At 33.1% G+C, this 23,488-nt stretch overlaps 1 protein-coding gene across 3 annotated transcripts in view; it reads right to left on the reverse strand.

Annotated features, from left to right (window-relative positions):
- Window positions 1-6,628: 6,628 nt before the first annotated feature.
- LOC124354053 (BTB/POZ domain-containing protein 6-B-like) overlaps window positions 6,629-23,488 on the reverse strand; it is a 78,195-nt gene continuing 61,335 nt past the window's right edge. For 2 of the 3 annotated variants that reach the window (XM_046804225.1, XM_046804226.1), the window contains exons 5-6: window positions 21,460-21,610; window positions 6,629-8,186 (exon numbers count right to left, since the gene is read on the reverse strand). In XM_046804225.1, the coding sequence (XP_046660181.1) occupies window positions 7,498-8,186; window positions 21,460-21,610 (840 nt within the window). In that variant the 3' untranslated portion in view covers window positions 6,629-7,497. Of the gene's footprint in view, window positions 8,187-18,577; window positions 19,464-21,459; window positions 21,611-23,488 lie in introns of those variants that run through there. The other variant, XM_046804227.1, reaches the window with a different exon arrangement.

Here is a 23,488-nt window from a genome sequence, read left to right on the forward strand (position 1 = left end):
TTCTTTTTATCTCCTTTATATGACGTACCTCAATTTACTCAATATTAGCCATTAAAAAAGTGTAATTTCAAAAATATTTAAATTTTTAATATTGTTTTTTATTATAAGAATATGTATATACATTACAAAATTCTGAAAGTACAAAAACTTAAATTGAGTTATAAAAGTTAGTTAAAGAGCTGTTAAAAGTTTGGTTTTCCTGCCTATAGTAGATGTTAAATAACTGGCACCGATATATGACAAATTTAACATTAGGTTAAATAAGACAACAGACTCCCCTTTACTGTACAATTTCATACAAACTGAGTTTGTTACAGAAGATTTTAATTATTCCAGTATAGACTTACTGGTGATTGGTGGTAAAGTTATTTTACTATAAACTTTATACACTCTGACCCTCCACTTTGTCCTCCTTTTATTAGATCAAAAGTACTGTAAAATAACCATTTTAGGATCTAATGTATCAAATATTTCCTGGGACCTCCCTACTGATCTGGGGGCGTTTCTATACCCCGACTCAACGATGTACCGGATACCTCCCAGAGAAGATTTCTGGGTGCGCCACTGCACACTGGATGTATATATATATGTACACACTGTATGTATATATATATATATATGTATATATATATGTACACACTGTATGTATATATATATACACATACACATATATATATATACATACATATATATATATATATATATATATACATATACAGGGGAAATTGGGGTAATACCAATCATCTAAGCTAGAAATTCAACCAAAAATCAGGTATTAACCTTAGACTCTTGCAATTAGCGGTATGTAATAAGGAAACCATCTGGCTATACTACATATAATTTTCTAAACTCCATTCAATCACAAATAACAAAGCAGTGAAAAAGTGATTTGATCCCACCATGGGTTAATGCAGATCATGAATTTTCCAAATGTCATTCATATGGGGAAAGAAGTAGTAAGCTTTTTCACAACATCAAAAAAACATTTTAATGGATATATTTTAATATATAATGAAAAATCAACTCAAAGACAGTATGAATGATGTTAGACTGTAAAAATCTTAAGAAAATTTACGACAGCGGTCACATATGTAGTCTTCTGGAGAGTCAAAACCGCTGCACAGGGCATGGATCTAAAGATCACAGTTAGTGCATCGATACCACTCTTAATTGTTTTATCCGAATTCGTCACAAATGAAACAAATTTCTTCGTTTTCGCATCCGGGCAAAATATCATCTATTACATCATCATCACAAATTTGAACTTCCTGTATGTCCAAACATTCATTAGAGTCTGAATCATTAAATTTTAAAAACTTTCTGCAGTGTTGTTTTTTTTTTTTAATGTTTCAGAATGTTCTTCTATCTTTTTGATGCAGGTTTCTTCTCCTTATCGACAAGATCACCATTAGATTTCCTTTTCTCTTTTTTGGCTTCAAAAATGTTCTTTTGTGGAATCGTAGTCAAGACCTGAGAATGTTGCTTAGAAGGTCCTTTCTTGGTCTTTTTCTGTATTTTTACGACAATATGATTGTAATCGAATCTGATTACAAATTTGTTAATCCTATGATTTTTTCGTTACCATCATGGTTACGCATAAGACCATGGTTGGGTTAACATATGGGCTTAAAGGGCCAAAGTATAAGGAGGCAGATTTCTGGTGGCAGCAAATTTTGGGGAAGAAATTCAGAAATATATTCAAACTAAATGATTAAGTACCAAGAAAGTAAAAACATGTATTACAACGAAGCTTGCAAAACTAAGGAGGACAGGGTCAAAAAAGCTAATGCTGGGGTTCGACCATTATCCTTCTGCTGGCTACTGTACATATATAATACGTTATAATATGTCATGCCACTGATTAAAGATGAATCGATTGAACATTCGCGACTGTACGTCTCATACACACTGCAATCATCGTACAGATCACCAAACGATCTATATCTGTGATTACTACAGGCTGTGCAATAGCCCAAACTATTGCCTTAACGATCGCGGATATATTTCGCTTAGACAACCATTCCCCACAAAACACCTTAGTTATATTGTCCATTTTAAAGTGTTCAGTTTTTATTGAATGTACTAATATTGTCTAAGGTACAAATGGTTTTAGCTGGTCTAGGTATTAAATGAGACAAGTAAACCTAAAATACACGTTAAATGGGAAGGTGGTATTGCGGGCACCAGGTAGAAGGCGCTAGTAATAGCTCCTGTACGTTCAGTCAGGTCAGATATCCAGACAGACGCCTAGTTTGTATGTAATGTACGCGTTAAGGGAACATGTAGTATAGCAGATGCCGGTAATAAGTCCAGTTCTCTTACGTTCGTCAGGTCCTTTGATTCCCCATTGTATCGGTTTATTATGATTATTCTTGCTATCGGCTCTTGTTATGTTGGTAGTCCTTGCAGTGTAAGTGATATCTAAATTTTAACTACACAAGTTAAGCAGAAATACAGAAACTAAATTTTTCCACAGATTTTAACATTGAGTTTTTTATGCTCAATTTTTCTTTCCGGAATATTTACTATACGTTTATAAAAAGCCAAAAGTATGTAACCCAGGTTTAATTGTTGAAAGTAAAAGAGTAAATAAGTAACACAGGGAAAAGTTCTCTTCTTACAAAGTTTTTTATTGTGAGGCTAATATTGTTTTCTTGATATTCCTGTGTGCCACTTTAGAGTTTGTTTCTTCATTAATATTTTACAAATATTTATTTTTTAAATTTTAGTACCTTCATGATATTGTTTACACATCACTCCAGACAATAATTGTTTTTAATAAACCCCTTAATTCATTCAAGGGGAGCCCTTCAATCAATGAATTCTCAGATCTAAGGTGTTTGTCTGTATATAAAACTGCTCTCCATAGTTAACTTTTACCATGTTAACGAAAGGTCCAAATGGTATACAGATTCTTCAATTACATACAAAAATTAATCATACCAATTCTCACTTATTAGAAATTTACATTTACACGCCAAGGAGTTAAAATGTTAATTTTAGTATGCGCAATAGTTGAGTGAATTCATGTTTCTTGGAGTGGACCATGCTGACACTATCTAAATGATATATCTGGTCAAGAACATGATACATGATATTCGCAAACATGCGGAAGTCTGTCATAGTAAAAACTTTTCACTGTCTAAACATTTCAGGTAAATATCGTATTTTATGTTATTCAAAACCATATGTACTCGTATATATGGTAGTTACAACAGTACTGCACATCATTTTAACTACATTGCGTACTGCGAGATAGGGGTAGTTAGGTTCTAGTACTTACGGTGTTCCTTTCTCCATGTGTATGCCTCTTAACACGAGTGGATCTAATTACTGTAAACAAGTACAGTAGAACCCCTCATATCCGGCCTCGGTTTTACCGCACCTCGGTTTATCCGGCCACTTCTCGGAAGCCAATATCGAAATTTATTTACCACGGCTTGCAGACGCGCAGTTGCACGCACTAGTCTCCCACGACTTTTGCGTTATTTTGGTGTATCTATTTGTTTACATTTTCCTGTGTTGTCCTCAGTTGAGCTAATAGGTTTAACCTGTAAACAGTTCGTTGATTATTTCCAGTGCGGTTAGTACAGTACAGTACAATTGTTTTGTTTCGTCAAGTGCTGTGTACTGTAGGTTGGTTTATCCGGCCGAATCGTTATCCGGCCAGGGGCTCGGTCCCGTGGTGGCCGGATATGAGGGGTTCTACTGTAGACCATTCTACCAAACCTTACAGTATTAACTTTCACGTCTACAGTTGGAGCTTGCATGGGGTCATGACTTTCAGGTCCACAGGTGTTGTGAGCTTAGGTGGGGTCATAGAGTGTTACAGGCACTTAGGCGTTTTTTAGTTTCAACCCCACCAAGGCTGCCATGATTACCTTAATAAGGAGGTGTCAGTTGGAGAGTATTGGTCCATTGACTTACAGACCGAGGTAAAGTACCTGGGCGCAATCCTTGACAGGAGGGTCCTGAACTGAAGATCTCACCTGGAAAGGGTTATAGCCAGAATGAATTGGTCTTTGATGCAATGCAGACATGTGATAGGTGGGTCTTGGTGACTTAAGCCGAGGCTTTATGTCTCCGTGGTTAGGCCAGAACTAATGTTTGGGGCTGTTGTCTGGTAGCCAAGATGGCGGTAGCTAGTCTGACTAGCATTTAGAGAATGCTATCACGGGGACTTATCCAAGTGCGCTGAGCGTAGCAGCTTTAGAATGTTGAATTAACCTCGCCCCCCTGGACATTGTCATTCGGGTTATGGCTAGAGCAGTGCCTATCTTCCGCATGTGGGACTTGGGTCTGTCTGGGACTGCAACAGGGAGCACTGCAGAATCAACATCATGACTCAGAAGAATGCTCTGTACACGATCTCTGATCAGATACCACAAAGCTTTTCCTTCGACAAACCCTTCAGGATTGTTATACTTTCTAGGGAGGCTTGGCCAAAGGGAAAGAAACCTCTACCTCCAGCAAAGCTTGAATGGTGTACAGACGGCTCTAAAACAAAAAGTGGTAGAAGTACCAGAATTGTGAGAGTAAGACTATGTAGGGAACTGGCAGTCCCTAGGGGTCAATCCCACAGTCTTTCTGGAAGAAGTCACAGCTATTATGGAATGTGCTCATGAGAATCATTGTCTATGGTATAGGATTAAGACAAGTAGAATTTTCACAGTTAACCAGGCAGCATTGAAGGTGTTGGACTCTAGTGTGTTCAACTCCAAACTTGTCTATGACTGCTATCAAGTCGTTTCTTCCCTTGGCAGAATCAACAATGTGACTGTTGGATTCCTAGCCAACAATCTCTGCGTCCAACATAACACGACCAAGCATTCTTTTGTATTTCTAAGTTTGAATCCTTTGGGGCTGACTCGAGATGGGTTGACGCTGAACATAAGAGAAGGTGGAGGCTGCATCCAGGTCGGAGAATGAGCACAATGGTCTTACAGTCGCCTCCTCCAGGGTGGCATCTAATGTTCTCACCTTGAGTAGATCAGTGTCGTCTCATGTTATGGGTCTAATTACAGGACATGTTCACCTGAGGAACCACCTTCACAGAGTCGGCATTCTTTGGGAGAATCCACTCTGTAGAATATGTGAACAGGAGGAAATTGCTGAACACCTGCTCTTTGACTGTCCTGCAATAGCAAGGGATCACCACACTATCTTTGGTAGTCTGGACAAGGGTGGTGAATATCCCCAAGAGGACCTAATTGGTTATTTTCAGCGGTTTGTAGAACTGTTGAAACTGTAGACTGGTTAGCCTCATGGTATACTTCTAGGGTGAGCAAAAGGCCCTTGAGGCCAAGTGCATGGCAATAGGCAGCCCCTTAGAAGAAGAATAAGTATCCTATTAAATACATGTGCCTTCTTCTACAACAGTTTCGATTATTTGAAATATTTTGGAATCTTGAAATAATTTTGAACAAAACGTGTCAACCAATAAATCTGTAGCTGTAGGAATTTCCATTAATAATGCTGACTAGAAGAAAACAAAATTTAGCATGAATGTTTTTAGCAGTAATTTAGTCCCATACATGCTGCCTACTGCTATTGAAGCAATCCCCCATGATCATCTTTTAATACACCTTTATTTATTTCTGTAGTGTGAAAAGGACTAGAACAGCTGACTTGCCACTTTTGATGACAATTAGCTCTTAGAATACCTTAAAGTGCAGCTTGCCCAAAATCCCCATTAATACCAACGCAAATTATCCTGCAGAAATTATATTACTGGTCCATGATTAATTTATACAACAGTTTAATAAATATATACCGTACTTTGAAATATTGAAGTACAGACTGTAATAACCACTCATGTCAGTTAGCAAAAATGTTCAGTAACTCAAAAATAGGATTTCAACCTAAAATAAACACTTTTAAACATATGTACAAACCCTCTTGTAGTTGAAAAATTATTAAAAAAACATTACTAGGTGTATAAAACTCTTACCTACCTTGATCAGAAAAAAAACCATTCCCATCCTTCTTTTGTAATCTATATTAATTCAAGGTAAAAATAAAACATCACAAAATATTCTTTAAATATTATTTATTTGAATATAATACAGCAGTCAAATATAAAATCAACAAATGGTTTGATTTTTAAAGTAAGTAAAATAAAACATGAAGAACATATATTATCTAATAATATATTTTGAAACTACATTATTATTAATCATTTATAGATATAACAATAACAGTGAAATAAGATTGTAAAATATTGTTTGCTATCAGCAGTTACCCCTAGGGTTACAGGTACCCAGGCGAGATATTTCTTGACACCACACAGATGTTTTGATTGTCAAATCTATCAATAGGCTAACACTTCCAGTGTGCTTTAGTACTTTTTAACTCTACTGTTTGATATACATGGTTCACCACGCTTTGATTTGGTAAACAGCACTGCTTAATAATCACCTATTATGCCAAGTCAACAAAATGAAGGTAAACAAAACATTAGCTGACAGTCTAATAAGAGTAGAGTTTCAAATAGAACCTGCAAGATAAAAATTAAGGGTCATATGCTATTTGTTTTAAATATACACTACTCTTATAAAAAAAAATTGGTCAGAACAATTAGGATATTGAAACTACAATTCACGGTCAATCTAATGTCAAGATTTCTTTTAAATTCTTGTTACTATTTTATTTGCACAATACAATTTGTTCGTATATTAGACACACATTCGGATAAAATCTGTACAAGAAAATAAGCAAATGATGGACACAAGTCAGTTGGTGGCTGCACATATGTCTTCACTTTTAACAAAGGCGTTAAAGTTTAAGGCTTTGTTATAACATAAATAACATGTACTTTTATGTATTTATGACACCATTGTAATTCTTAACGTATTTGCAATAAAGAAAATTGTATTGTATTGTATTGTTTAAGTGAAAATTTGTCTCAAATCCGTATATGTTTTACTCCAAAAACTTAACATTTCAATGCCTAAATACTAGTGGTTAAATTATGATTAACTGTTAATAGTAATGGTTTATAATTATTATTATTCAATACTGAGTTTATTAAGGACAAATCTATACTGAGTGTGAATTATAAATAATTATTGACATTAACACATAATCATATTTTTAACGATTAATTATCATTGAGACACTAAAATATAAGTTACTGAAGAAAAATATTTATAGATTTAAGACAAGTTTCTAGTTATAAGCAGTTTAAGCCTTTAGCTCCATGAAAAAAGCTCAATACCTTTTATACCAAACATACATCAGTTGACAATTTATTGTGGTTTAATATAAATTCATACTATCAATACTCAATATAACAGTATATAGTTCAATGTTACAGTACTGTATATAGTTCACAGACTATGTATAACAGAAAATTTAAAATGCACCATATACTAAGAGAATGTGATTTTTTCATTATTAACTAACAACATTAATGATGATAGTGTTAACTTTTTGACAATGGAAAGTAATATATGTATTGCTCCTATTTTGGTCTATAGTAATTTCATTATGTATAATCTAGTTGTATGTATATTGTACTTTTGTGAAAAGAATGTAACAACAATTCGTATTAAGGCAGAAGAAAGAACCAAATTCCAACTTATGACCTTGACAGTGTCTATTTGACTTATATAGTGTATACTGGACAGTAGCATTGAACTCAATAGTAAATTTATAATTATGTTCAGCAAACAACTCAATTGAACCCTGCTGATCAAACTGTACTCTATCTTCCTTGTTGTCATAAAATGTATTATTCCAATACATATCACGAATTGTACCACTTAAATCATACTTGTATACACAGATTTTCACATATCTGGTATTACCATATGTGTTGTATGCATAACCATCCCAAACGCTTTCATCAAATATCAGTGACTTCAGTTTTATATTTTTATTATTGATACATAATTTGTACTGGTATATTTTATTTTGTGATTTAACAGAGTAAAAATTATTATCTATGGTTAGTGTTTCAGTGACAAGAGAATCAAACCGCTTCTGTATGTTGTTGCTGAAAGGAACTTCTCCTTTAAAAGATTTATTCTTCACTGCTGCACTGTAATTCATTATTTCTTGCATTGTTAATATACCTGTAGGTACAACTTCTGTCAAGAACTCCTCAGAGGTCAGATTGTACAGGCGTATATAACGCAAAGGTTTTTCCAGTGTTAATCTCAAGTTGAAATCCTTTTTAGATTTACCTGAGAAATGAATAAAACAAATTGTAATTAATATACACTACCACTGTGATTTTTGTATATTCAATGGTTACAATGCTAATAATAATAAATAAAAAAACCTTTCCTTCTATTACAAGATAAACAACAGCAGATTATGAAAAGAAAATAATATGCTGGGTGTATAATTGATAAAAAATATTAAACTGTAAAATATAATAAACATTAATTTTATAAGAAATGTTGTTTTGCCACATAAATTCTGATTAATATGTGCAAAAGTGGTGTATGAGTGGAAGAAGCATACAGCGCTGTAAATGATGACAGAATATAAAAATTACAAAACATTAAACATTATTTTCTCATTTAATATAATTTATTCTGTATAGATAATTATCATATATGATAATATTACTAATTACAACATCAATCCCTTAACGCAATGGATTCTATAATATTTTTTGCTAGTCAATCTTTAGCCCACACAAACAAACTGAATGGTTTGGCCATTCGAGAGCATACCACATATAATTTCCCGTGTGAAAAGCATCCGTGTAGCTCTTCTACAACCTATGGTGCAAACCTGTATGAAGACTTCTGGTTTGTGTGAATTATATTTCCGATGCTAATGTTTAGTCTCCCTTCTTCCCAAGATAAAAAAAAATTAAAGCTGGTTTATTTATGGTCATTGTAATTTACTTTGATATTAGTCTTTTTTCCATTGCTTCTTTTCTTATCAAAAAAATATATACATATACACAGCTCTGATAAACCTACTTTGTAAAAAGACAAATAATTTAGGTATAACAACACAGTTTAAACGTAAATTAAATGTCAGACTACATTGTCTCTCATATCTGCACTTCTAGCAGTTACCCACTCCTTTGCACACAATTTAGTTTTTAGGCGTTGCACATGTATGACCACTACGGGTTTGAGTATATTTTATTTCCGACACCAATGTTGTTTGTCTTGTTGTCACGATCAAGAAAATATTTTAAAAGTTTATATTTATGGCTATTCTAATTTACTTTGTTAGAAACATTATATTTTAGATCTAATATTTAAAATTTGATTAAAATGCATAGCTGAAAGTACGTTAACAATGACACTATGCATTTGTTTCCTTTTTAACTGAAAAACATTGTTAATATTTTAGAACATTTAGAGCTGGAATTAGTACATTAGTTCAAAAGCACACTTCGGTGAATTTTCATCTAGCATAGTTCTTGCAGACTGCTTCAAAGGGAGTCTTCAGTGTCAAATTCTGGCCATCTTATGTTTTAGGATATTTCGTAAAATAGATAAGTATTTACCTAATTGCTGAAATCTAAAATGACATTAATAATATTTTCACTCACTATAAATGTAAACAAATTTAAAATAATAAAAAATGTTTACACAGAACAGTTGATAACATTAGAAATGCTCTTTTACTTAATATTTCAGAACTTTAGAGGGATTATGTTGCTACTTTAAAGACCAGTGGGGCGTAGTCTAGAGGGATTTTAGAAATAATAATATGCATATATTCATCCCAGAGACCTTAAGAATCTCCATTTCAAATTTCAGTGCAGTTGTTTGAATAGTTTATGGTTGAATAAAAAAATCAAGTTAATTTTACAGACACACAATAATTCAAGTAACGTTTAATAAGTAATTAAAATTACTTAATGATGGTAATTACTGCTCCTATATAAAAATTTAATGATAGAAGATTATAATTTTTTTTAGGCTGAGGTGTCCTGTGAAAAACAACAAAATTTAAAAATACACGTACATGTACTTTATTATAAAGTGCTCTAAAATTCAAGCTTTAAGTTTATCCATAGATAATTTATTTTAAACACAAATATACATCTTAACTTAGTGCCTTCAAATAGTGTTTGGCTATATAACAAACGTAACTGTCTTGTAATTGCAGTTTCCAATATGCAGGCGCTTTGAAAACTGTGATCTTCTAAATTTGATTGGTGGACCACTCTGAACACTTCGGGGTATGAAAAACAGATAGTAGCCGATTTTTAGAGCTACTGAATATGCATAATAAATTTGGTAAACATCTGTAAAGTAGTTTCGGAGGAGTAAGGTAAACTAACATTGTGACACGAGAATTTTAGGCAATAAAGTAATCTTAGGCAACAGTGTTTGAAAGGTGACATCTCTGACAGATTGTATTAGATTTATGCTCTTTATTTAAACACTGAGTGCAAGTCTCACTTTCTTTACAGGTTTTCAAGAGTTTCAAAAAATAGCTTTTATCTCTATATAAGATAATTAGACAACTTATAGTTTCATATTTAGTTTCACGTCTGCTTTAAATTATAACAAAAAATTACATATATTACTCAATTTTTAGTCATTAATAAATCCTACATACTTAAAATTTTGAAAATTGTGTTTACATGGTCAAATTCTATAAGTGCTTAAAAATTATCACTGAAGTAACATCAAATAAAATCAACATTTTACTAACTTGATCACACATGCACACAATAAACATAAATCAATAAAATAAAAATAAAATAAGCATTATTTGATTTTTAAAAGCAACTATGACTGGCCAGCAGATAAAAGAAATCCCATCAAAAGAGTCTTCTCCACCTGGCCACCTGTATTCATAAAAATAAAGAAAAGGTTATGTAAAATTATGTTGTCAGTACTTATGTATTGTGTTTCTTGCAATGCTGGGTATCTTAAAAACATTTTTAAGTATTGATTTATATTATTTTATACCAGCCACTCTTGATAGATTTTACACTTATGACAGCCACCAAAGATTTCACACTTATGACATTTGTCAATGTGAACGCAATTTATCAAATTGCCGTAATATATACAATTTTTCAGACTGAAGGTATTGACTGCGGCAGACGCCCTAGTGCACTTCCTGTCTTATGAGAATACCTTATTTCAAAATAAAAAATCATGAGCAAATTTGTTGCACCATTTGTTCAGGAAGCCAAACATTAGGCCTTAAAATGTAACCTATATTTGTGATTCTAGTATGTAACTAGAATCTTAGTGATTAATTTTGCTGCATGTATATTGTAACAAGGTTATATCTTTGGTAGGTTCACTCCTGATCCATTAATACCTTAACCAACACTGTATATAGCAAAACTGGTGTGTTACTTAATTCTGGGCATACCTATGGATGTCCAGGAGCAGCACACCACTAACCACAAATGTTAATGTTGTCAAGGAGTTTAATGCGGAAGATGGCCGTTGGGAGTTTGAGGGGTTCTCTAAGCCTAAAGACATTTAGTTGCTAGGCTAGACATATGGGTGTGTTACTACTGCACACTTTGACTAGAGAGGCTGGTACACAGCTGGCATCCCCTTATTTCAAGGTGACATGACAGATATGGTGCCTGGAATCATTCCTCATGGATCTCGACAAAAGACAGCCTCTGCCTCTACCTTACCTATACTGAATATCCTGTCACTCCGGAAGCAACAGAAAGGCCCTTTTACGATTAAATGCAATTAAAGGTTTCTCAGCTTCTTGTCCTCAGAGAAGAAAAAAAGAGGTTATCTGTAGAGTCACAATTTTTTTAAGGCGGCTTTGCTGCTTACTATGACTTTAATTAGTAATTTCTAGATCTTCAAGCTGAAAATGTTGTATTTTCTGCTTGATTATTTAATTTTTGGGATTATATACCATTGGATGATTTTGCAATTAACATTACACACTTCAATAGCAGAACAAGGCGTGCAGTTCTTATAGTAATAAAAAATATTAAAATTTTCCACCAAAACATACATTTGGACAGCCATAAAGAACCACCTGAAATAAATGAAATAAAACTAAACATTATAATTTTAACAGAGCACAATATGACAGAACCTGAGCTAATAAATTTTAATTTAATTACACAATCACAAGTCACTATTCTAGAACTACAACACAAGGAGGGGAGTCATAATACTTCCTGAGGGTGGAGGGAGGTTTGTATTCAAGAAAATTAACTTGTAAGATTTGTTTGTGTCAGGATAAACTTCTTGAATATTGTATAATTATCATAACAATTAACAAATTATTTTGGCAGGTGGCTATAGGAAACCACAACTGCACAATCTAGAATTTTTAAATAGCTAAGTGTTATTTTAGACTTGGTTACTCAAAAGAAAGGGAAACTATGTTATTGTTGGAGGATACTTTACTGTTAATGTATTTAATTAATGTTCATCTGAAGAAAGAATTCAAAAACATTTTAAAACGTAAAGAATTGTATTATCAGGTAGATTTTTCCAACTAGAGTAATTGCTTCAAAATCAACCTATATCAACAATTTTATTACAAACATTGAAAGATCAGAAATTAAAGTATTTGGTTCACTGGTTAAATTTCTCAAAAAATATAACCAATAATGCTAAAAACACTTTTTTACATATAAAAACTTTTAAAACACAATATGGAATCTTAAAAAACTGCATAAAATTGTTAAAGTGAGAAATAAGCCGTTTATATTCAAATTAGTGACTGCAAAAGAGAATTTTATGATCATAAAATCAGGAACTCAGCTAATGTTGGGAAAACCACTTGGAAAATTATTAAACAGGAAATTCAAATCACAGTTTTAGAGATAATATTATTGTAACAGAAAATGGGGAAACAATATCTGATCCAAACAGTGTTAGTATTTTTTTAAATTTACAATTTGCCAATACAGTTTATAATCTTAAAAATAGTACCCAACCAAGTTTTGGAGTTAAAACCAATAGGATCCAAAAACTAATGAAGGGCAGGTTTTAAGAGGTTTTTTAGATGTACCCATTTTTAGATGTACCTTAACTGAAAAAGAAATATTTCAGATTGTAAAAACTCTTAAAAATAAAGCATCAAGTGGTTATAATGAGATTCCAATTAAATTAGTGAAAACAGCTATAAAACCTCTTCTAAAACCAATCGTACATTTGATAGATTCGTCTTTTACAACTAGCCTAGTATTTTTCCTTCTGATCTGAAGATTCCAAAAATACTCCCAATTCATAAACAAGAAAGCAAGTCAAAGCACAATAATTACTGCTCAGTATCTTTGCTTTCCATGCTATCTATCAAAGGTATTTGAGAAAGCAATGTTAAATAGGCTGGTGAACTTTTTAGAAAGCTTTTTAGCACAATAAAATGTTCGCTAGGGAGCAACATGGTTTTAGGAAAGGTAAATCAGTGGTTACAGCTCTGGTTGATTTTATGGAACTAACAGTCAATTTAATAGATCGAGGTGAAAAACCTATCGGTGTCTTTATGGATCTCTCGTAAGGTTTTCAATACCATATCTTACAGTATTTTACTAAACAAAAATTTGAATCAATTACCATCACAGGGATTAATTTAAATTGGTTTGAATCCTACCTTTCAAATAGATCTCAATATGTTGAAATAACATTTCTTGAAAACTACAAAATTAGTAAAGTCAAATCAAGAAAACTTAAGAAGGTGCTAGGAGTTCCGCGAGGTTGAATTCTTGGACCTGTGGTATTTCTCTGTTATCTTCAGGGATTTCCTAGTATCTTGGATGATATTACAGGGCCTAAAAGTCAACTCATACTTTTACCTATGACTCCAACTTGATCGTTTCAACAAAACATCATGTTGAAATTGAATGAATTGCTCAAATTAAATTCTCAAATGTTCAAGAATATTTCTCAAGTAATAATTTATTTTTAAATGTAAGCAAAACTAATTTTATTAGTTTTGAAACAAAATAGAATAGAAATATAATCGAACCAAAAATATTTATTAAACAGCATCATCTTTTCCAAGACAACATTTTTCAGATTACAAGTTGATAATAATTTAAGTTGGGACATACATATACAAAAATTATCAAAGAAAATTTATTCCGGAATATATATATATATATATATATATATATATATATATATATATATATTAATGCCATACTTAGGTAACATGCCTGTATTAAAAATGATCTATCATGCCCATATACAGTTCTTGGTTTATATGTATATATAGTGGAACTTGTGACAGTAATTTGGTTAAGATTTTAATCCTTCACGGATTAAACGAAAAATTAGAACAATGTCAGGGTTCCCACTTAATCTTAATCATCAAATTCACGGCTCTTTCATAGTTTGTACAGTACAAAAATAGTAATTTCACGGTCGATAGTTTTTATAAACATTATGAATGAAATAGAAAAAGATGGTGTTTTTACACGGAGTGCCTGATTTCAGTATCTATCGCTAAAACGAGCCTAGGTCTCGGCACTTTGGTGACTATTGCTGATTCTCACGTCTAAACTCGGCTTGAATATAGGTGTGTTTTGTTTCTCAGACACGGCAAAATGGTGAAACTATTTAAAACTTTTCCTTATCTCACCAACAATTTTGATGGTTTGAGCAGAAATGGGCGGATACGTCTAAAAAATAATTACACTCTACTTCTATTATAAGGCATTTGAAGTTTAAGTCACACATTTTTAACAGTAAAGCAATGTTAATATCAATCAATATCATCAGAACTGAAATGAAACACACCTGTATTCATGCTGAAGTGAGACGCGAGAACAGGCAGCACCGAGTGCTGAGCCATTGCACAAGCTCGTGGCGTGTTTTGGTGCTAATTACTGAACTCGACCACTCCGTGTGAAAGCACCAATGCTTACCCATTGTTTGCAACTCCATAAGTCCAATAGGCAAGCAGTCAGCGATAGAGAGCAAAAAGCTGAGTTCAGCGTTTTGTGACCCGTGTGAAACCTGCCAAAGTAGTGTATTGAATGACATTATGGAGCAATTGACACGAGCGAGCGCGAGATGGTCGATTGCAGCCAACTGCACCCTGCAGGCACGACGATTGTAGACAACAACCACCACTACAGAATCACCACTGACAGTGGCGATATAGTAGATATGTAGGAGCATTGGAAGGGTCCAGAGGGGCTGTCAGTTGATTGCTTATATTGATGGACGCTCCACTTTTCTTGTAATATGAATGCTGTGGTGTTCGACGTAGAACTGTTTGTAGAAGAAATTAGGAACAATCCAACCATCTTGGACTTCACAATTAATAATGTTTTGTAGCAATAAATATTATTATGTTTATTAAATGTATGATAAAATAAATATTCGTTTTTAGATTATTTTTATATAAGCATAAAATGTTAGATTAAATCATAATTAATAATGCAACACTAAAATGTAAAAACAACTACAAAATAAAAACTGTACATGTTTTTAAAACTGAAAATAGTAAATTAATTACTCCTGCAGTCAAGTAAAATTGTAATTCCATTAAAATTGTACTAAAATGTATAGGGGTGAATGTTAAAACAAATATATACAAAAACAAAAAGGTAGGGCTCATAGTTGACGATGCCTGATTATTCATGTAGGCTATATATTGTTTTCTTTCATACATCCCAAGCAAATATTTTAATAGCAATAACATTTACTACTACAAACTTTCAGGATCTACTATTTAAACCAGATTATGCATCGGGCTGAATGTAGGACAAATTAATGTAGCCAATAAAAAAGTTGTTGATTTTATACTTGTATTTATTTATATGTTAAGATAGAATAAAGCAAGAAGTTTAAATTTTAAGTAATATTGTTTAAAAAAAACACAACATTTTATCACGCAAATTACTACCACAATTTAGATGTAATTTTGACATGCTCCCATTAGTAAAATCACCAAATCATTATTAAATGCATTTTTTCTTGTCATGCAAGACTAGTAGCACTGGTGAGAAAATCTGCTTATAAATTACTATAATGTAAAATAAATAACAATAATAAATTGTCAGGTACACAATTATTCATAAGTATGGATATATTTTTCTAGGGTGATTGATCTGATTATAAGTGATAAAAACAAACAAATAAAAATAAATCAATGATTTGATTTAGCAGTTAGTCCACAGATACCGTAAGAAATATTGCAAATAAAAAACGATAAAATATTTACATCATATTGTTCAAAAAGTAGGCTAATGTTTATACTTATTTGAGCATCTAAGGACTCCTCACTAAACGAATCCACAAAGATCCATATTTCGAGAAAAATTAGCACGTCCACAAGATTTACCGATCAACTGCAACAACTAGTGGCCAGTGTGAACTGTGAATGTTCTCCCAAACACTATTATGTCGCCGGGACTGCAACATACCACCTCTTTTGGCTGCGATCTAGTAGTAGTGGCGGTTGTTTACAACGTCGCCAGGACTGCAACACACCACCTCTGTCGGCTGTAATCTAGTAGTAGTGGCGGTTTTTTACATCGTCGCTCCTGCACATAGAGGTCAGCCAGCTCGCACTAGCTCAAGTAAACTACTCCATTTAATCTGGTACACTAGTAAGTAGTGCCGATGCAGATCACCTTGAGTCGTTGCGATTCTCCCTAACGTGTGAACCAGGCCTTATGAAAGAGTAACTGCGATGACAATGTTGATTCATTTAATTGCAAGTTGTAGAGATTTTCATGGTTTGTACAATAAATTCACAGCTTATTTAAGGTTTATTGACTGTGAATTAAATTCACGGTTGGGTGGGAGACGCTGAATGTTGAAAGTAAAGCATGATGTTCATTTCAAAGAATATTTTTAAAGTTTAGAAATGTTGACGGTATATAATCAATATATATTTGATTGTATTTTTTTTTTAATAATCCAAACAAATTTATCGTGTGCTCTGAAATATATTTAAAAAAAAAATTATTTTAACTTAAAAAACAAAGGGTTTCTTTTTCCCCAAAAAAAATCAACACATATGTGAATGAAGTTTTGGAAAATAGTGCCTATTACAACTAAAAATGAACCAGATCACAATAAATTTAAAAATATTCGAATAATTTAAATTGAAATCTTTTCTGTAAGACAACTCTTATTACTACCTTCATGAATTTTTGAGTAATTCTAAATAGGGTATAATAATTATGATCATTTACATGTACAGGTAATCATTTGTATTTAATATTTGACGTTATTTATGTACATGATTTGTGCTGAGTAAATAAAGACATTTTGACTTGACGCTAAGAGAGTTTAAGAGAGTCTAGATTGTCGCTCTGTACACATTTTGATTTAGCCTATAGATTAAGAGAATCTCTGCATTTTACCATTCATCAAGTGAATGTAATTGATTTGCATCACCATTAATTTGATGACTCAAAGCTTGTTAGCATGTTTTGAGCACAACTCACTTACTATTACATCTTTAAACATAAGTAACAAGCACTAAAGTGGGAACCAATAGCTCAAAAATTGATGGCTAACCACTATAAACATGTGTAGGTGACCTAACATACGTACTTGTGCCGACTTGACCCAACATACAAACATGGCCAACTAGTGCCACTAATGTTGTAAATCAGCTCCAGGAAAAGTGTTATTTCTAAGTGTCAATCAGGACAAACCAACAGAACTACTAAGTACAGTCAGTGGTAGAAATACTAAAAACACTCTGTACTATTTACCACTGCAGAGGAAATTCATCAAAAGTCAACACACAAGAGCTAATCCACTTTTGAAGTAGCAGAGCAAAGCAATTTTTATCCATAATTAACTCTTAATTTTTGAGAAGATTGAAAAATAAAGAGCTTTTAAAATACTAAGAAGCTAAAACTATCTCAACTGATAAAACACCAGAGGTAGAGGGTTTATCCTTCAATGAGGGAGTGACGTCACATGAATAACTAACGTCACCATTTCACTTCAACTCAACACCAAGTAGCAAACAGTGCAAGTATGACACAGACAGATGAACAGAGTGAGTGTTAACCGGCAGCTGCTGAGCAAGCAGAACTTAAAACACCCCATACCTTGCTGAGGTAGGAATTGCCTTGATGGCTGAAAATGGAAAGCTAAAATAAAATCTAAGTAACTCAAAAATCCTCACCTACCCTAACAAATCACATACTTGAAAAATACAGTGAGATTAAATACAAAATGATGTAATGCAAGTTGAAGATCTGGAAAGTGAAAAAGAAGCCTTGATCAATAAAAATAAGGCCATAACTGAAACTCAAAATCATATTGAACATCAGCTCACCAAAGAAAAACAATTTCAAATAGAGTAGATAAAAAACGTTGAGGAGCAGGACAGAAAAAGGAACAAATTGTCTCCAATTATGATAAGGAAATTCAAAAACTTTAAAATTAAATAAAAATAATTAAAAATAATTACAGTAATCAAGTTTACTCAAAACAACCCTTAACATCAGTAAAACACTCAGAAACACAAACTGATATCTCAGAGTCCAGCACCCCGATGCCCATGACACCCTTCCGACATAAACTGACAAAAATGAAAGTCCGCCAAGAGAACATAGAACATCTCTTCAACACACTTCAAGAACTGAATACCATAAAAAGTGACAAATTTACAGTGATAATAATAATAGCTTTATTGCCATAGACAATTACAGTATTGTATGGTGAGCGTCATATCAATTAAAACATATCAGAATATAAATAAAAGTTACAAAACAATACAAATAACAAACAAGTACCCTTAAAAATATAAAATTCAATTATTTATTGATTATAATTGTGAACAAAGAATGCAAAAAGTTTGCAAGGTAAAAAGCTAAAGTGCTATACATAACGGCACCACCAACCCAACAGAATTGATTAATTCTCATGATCCGCAAACTCACCAACAGAGTAGTAGGCTCCTTGCACCAGTAGGCGCCTTAGCTTCCTCTTAAACAGTGGTTTCCTATTTTCTACACGCAAGTCTAAGGGCAGCTTGTTGAACAGTTTAGCTCCAACCTCAGATGGTAGAGCTTCGTAAGCCTGGAGCCCTGTGCTGCACAGATCTAAACGCATCCCGCCCTCTGGTGTTGTACTCATGAACGTTCCTGCCCCGCATTACCTCACATTTGTAACAACAGTACAAGACGGTCTCGTACATGTATAGGGATGGGAAGGTTAATCAATAAATAATAAATAAATCAAGTTCTCTAAAATAATCTCTACAGGATTTTCTGATTCCCATTTTTGCCACGATTCGTACTGCTTTCCTCTGAAGAACGAAACACCTCTGGAAATGGACATTTGCACACCCTCCCCACAATGTTATGCCGTATGACATATGTGGGTACACTAGGCCATAATAGGCAATTTTCAGTAGGTGTATTCCACAAAATTCTGCCAATTTCCTCAAAGTATAGATGCCTGAGGACATTCTAGCACAGGCAACGTCCAAATGTTTTTCCCAGGACAAACCTTTATCAATGTGGATTCCTAGAAACTTGGTGCTTAAAACTTCATCAATGACCATATCATTCAGTACAACTGATGGAGCAGGTTCATGGGGTGCTCTGCGCCCTGAAAAATAGATGAAGTTTGATTTTGAATCATTTGTTTGTAGATTCACATTTGATAAAAATTGAAGACATAATTTGAATTTACAAAGCAATCAATTTCCAAAGACTCTTTGCATTTGCCCTGGAAACAGAGGGTAGTATCGTCTGTGTACTGAACCATTTGACCAGATGATATGGATGACCTAACGTCATTTATATAAACTAAAAAAAGATGTCTGCTACTAGAGGATGCCATAGCTACTACAAATCCCCTAATTTTACAAAAAAAGAAGTAAACAAGAAAAAAAACCACTTCAGTATATCTCTCCAAATGGCAAAAGCTCAATCAGTCATTCATCATATGAACAAGAGAGAAGCAAAAGGGCCACATGAACACTCTATTGGAACAATCAATAAAATCCAAATTAATACTCAAGACTCATCTAAATCCAGAGTTTTCACACCTCCACCAATCTCTGTAAAACTTTGAGATCACAGTGAAAGCATTGAAGAGTTTTTCAAGCAGTAAATTGATAACTATACGATAATAAACAAAAAAATACTATGAAGTACAACTAATAGATAAGCTAGGGCAACACAATCAGTTATCATCTCTCTTGGAATCACCCGAACAAGACACACAAAGACGCACTGAGAGAAACAGACAACTTCCAGCTGAAAAACTTATCCTTACTGAAGACATTCAACAAAAAACAGGGAGAAATAGCCTAACTCTACTAAAAACCTGAACACAATCCAGAAGAATGACTTCTAAATTCCATCCAACTAAACTATTTTTAGGACCCATCGTAAAGAAGACACAAAGTTGTAACAAGAGAGTATAAATCATGAACTGAGAGACATATAAAAATACTGCACTATACAGTGGAGAGACTATCAAACATAATAAAAAAAGTTAAACCACTTCTTAACAACTACAAAACCTTACATCATAATCTTTACTGAACATGGCTTAAACAAAAGATTAAATTCTAAACACTAATATTTTAGAATATGTATTCATTTCAGAATAAAGTAAAACAAATTAACAAAAGAGGACTGTAGCTATGTATAAAAACGTGACTTCACTGTTGACTATAAGATATCCGTAACTTTAGTATGGAGTTCCACTGTGAAATCACACCTGTGCAAGTCAAGCAAGATCGTCAAAACCTTCATATCATCAGTATCTATAGAACTCAAGGACACCTGAATTTGTCACTAGATATAATTTCCCAAACAATTGGTAACATACAGGCATAGAATAGTGCTGTTATTCTGGTAGGAGATATAAATACAAACTTACTGTCTCCAAACCATGATTAAATCAAACTAAATGAAACTCTGTTGAGCCGCAATATGACTTGGATCGTTTTAACCCCAATAAGAATAAATCCAACAACAACCAGCTCAATTAACTGTGTTAGGGCCAATCTTGAACCAGTTGAAATACAAGTAGAAATCCTATACACTGGACTATCTGACCACACAGCACAACTTTGTACAGCACAACATTCTGCCCCAGCTCCTCAGATTCTAGTATCTTACCATAGACATTTTAACCATAGGCACATCATACATCTCAAAACTGTCCTCAAACAAGAATCCTATTTTTGCCAATTCTTTACTCTATGTTCATGAATGATCTTCTGATTCTGATTCGTACTTGTAAAGATAGGATTATTTAGTGGTTGGCCATGGTTTAACAACGTTTTAGCTATGAAAGTAATATTTAACTATAATACTACTTTAATTCAGGACATAATGCAATATACCTCTTAAATATTAAAGAGAGTTTGCCTCTTTATAAACAGCAATTTTAACATTTTCTTAATAACTGCATAGGTCATAATTTCTAGTTTAACTAAAGAATTTTTACTGCGTTGTTTGAAATCAAAGATGAAGATTATTCACAATTTGTTGACAACTATAAAAAATTAATCTGACTAGAATACATACTGATAAAGTCTCTACCAAACAATTAGTTATAAGTAAATCTAGAGTATCTACAACCTTACCTTTGTGTACTGCCCAAGTCAAACATGCTTTTAACAACTCCACTTCAGTAACGTTCAAAACATTTTGCTTCAAAATTAAGATCAGTGACTCGACATCAATCAAGAGAAAATGTGCATGCGCCAATACTATCTGTGTTTTCTCTTGGACAACCTACACATAAATAAATTTAATTTGTAAAAACAGTAAAATGCTGTTTGTAACAAATATTGTTTGTTACTGTACATAGACATAATAATGTATACTTGTCAAGACAGTATATATACTGGCCACACGCTGAAGGTTACAACCCGAGCCAGCCAAGTAGGTAAGGGCAGAAGATGCAGAGATCGCCAGATATCAGAGCTCTTCTGTAGCCTGTTGCAGTCTGCACACTCATCTAGTCTCTGTCCTATCTTGTCTATATCACTCAGTATGACTCTGTGTTGCATACGTGTGATTATATTTTTAATAATGAGAATAGTAAATTGTGGTGAAAGTTGTGCATCAGGATCAGAAGAACTGGATTACTGAAATCACCGTATTAGTGAACGTTAAATAAAAAATATAACACACTTTACAAAGAACTGTAATAATAATGTATTGTATTCTAACAAAAACATATTAAGTATATTGCAGTATTGTACATTCACCATATAGTATTGAGAAAATATAAATAGTGAGAATAAAATTCACAATATACTTAGTTATTAGAGGCAGGAAAAGTTTTTAATATATTATTACTATTTGGCACTAAAAAATGTTTCAATACTCCTAGAGTTTCTTAGGTATAAGGATGTAAGTTGCCGAAGAACCATTTTCCTCATTCCTGATTATAGTTGTGAAAGCATTGTTGCTTTACCATTGTTGACCATGTGTATGCATGGAGTAGCTGCAGAGTCCAACTCGTTCTCCTCACCTCTGACGAGTACATCTGCTATGATCTTGTTGTCTGTCACGATCCAGCATTGCTCTTCCTCTAAGGTTAACATCAGCGGTTTGTCAGATCAGCAGAATCATCCACAAAATGTTCAATAACTGCTTCTCTTTAGGTCACTTAATTCAAAACTTATTTTTTTCATAAGCCTGAATAAGGTTAGAAAGGTCCATAAGCTTTTTCCACAGACAACTGTCTTTATTTAAAGGTTGTCCCAAGACAAGGTAGGTTAAACACAACATTGTTTGACAAACACTGAACAACAGGCTCTTTATGTAAATTGTTTTACCAGTTGGAATAACATTTTGATCCATTGGTTGAAGCAAAGTGACGTTTGGAACATAATATGCAGATACAACTATCCCCGGAAATAATTTCTCTTTATCAGGATGTCTAGGACAGTTCTCGTAAAGAATCAATGGAGCTTTTTGGGACAAGTTGTATTTTATAAGAAACATTCTGACTGACAGGATACAGTTTATGTAAAACTATTCACTACAATGTGTTTTCATCATCCACCTATTTATTTGGTTCATGAATAAAATAAACAAACTGATGTTCTTTAAAATAACTGTGATTTTTTTATTTACCAACAACTATTTATACCTTGTCAGTGCCACTAGTATTAGAGCAAGACATAAAGGTTAACCTGTCTTTAGCCCATTTATGGCCAAGATCACTAGCTTAGGCTATATGTATAACTCATTTTGGAAGGAAGGTTCCAAGACAAGTTGCTTTTGTTAGCATTATAATTGAGTTATTTAAAATTAAGCAATAAAGAGTTCAACAAACTTTACATCACAAGAAAGTTTTTCACCATTTAAAAGTTAACAATCTGATTCAAAAACACTTTTTACATTAGACAAGCCAATGGACACTTGCACTAAAGTCATCCTTTTTCGTGATATAGTAAAAAAAGACTTTTACCCTTTTCCATGAAAATGTCACCTGAATTTGCACCTTAGTATTCCTGTTTCTTTCTTGAATGAACCAAGCATGAAGTACATTTTCTACTTATGAAAACTCACTAGTTCTCAAAAATGTTCTTACACTGACATAGAACTTATTCCTTTTGAAGAACAACTCCATTTGGTCTTTTTATTATTCCTAATGTC

The sequence above is a fragment of the Homalodisca vitripennis genome, chromosome 2, assembly GCF_021130785.1.
Source record: "Homalodisca vitripennis isolate AUS2020 chromosome 2, UT_GWSS_2.1, whole genome shotgun sequence".
NCBI lineage: Eukaryota > Metazoa > Arthropoda > Insecta > Hemiptera > Cicadellidae > Homalodisca > Homalodisca vitripennis.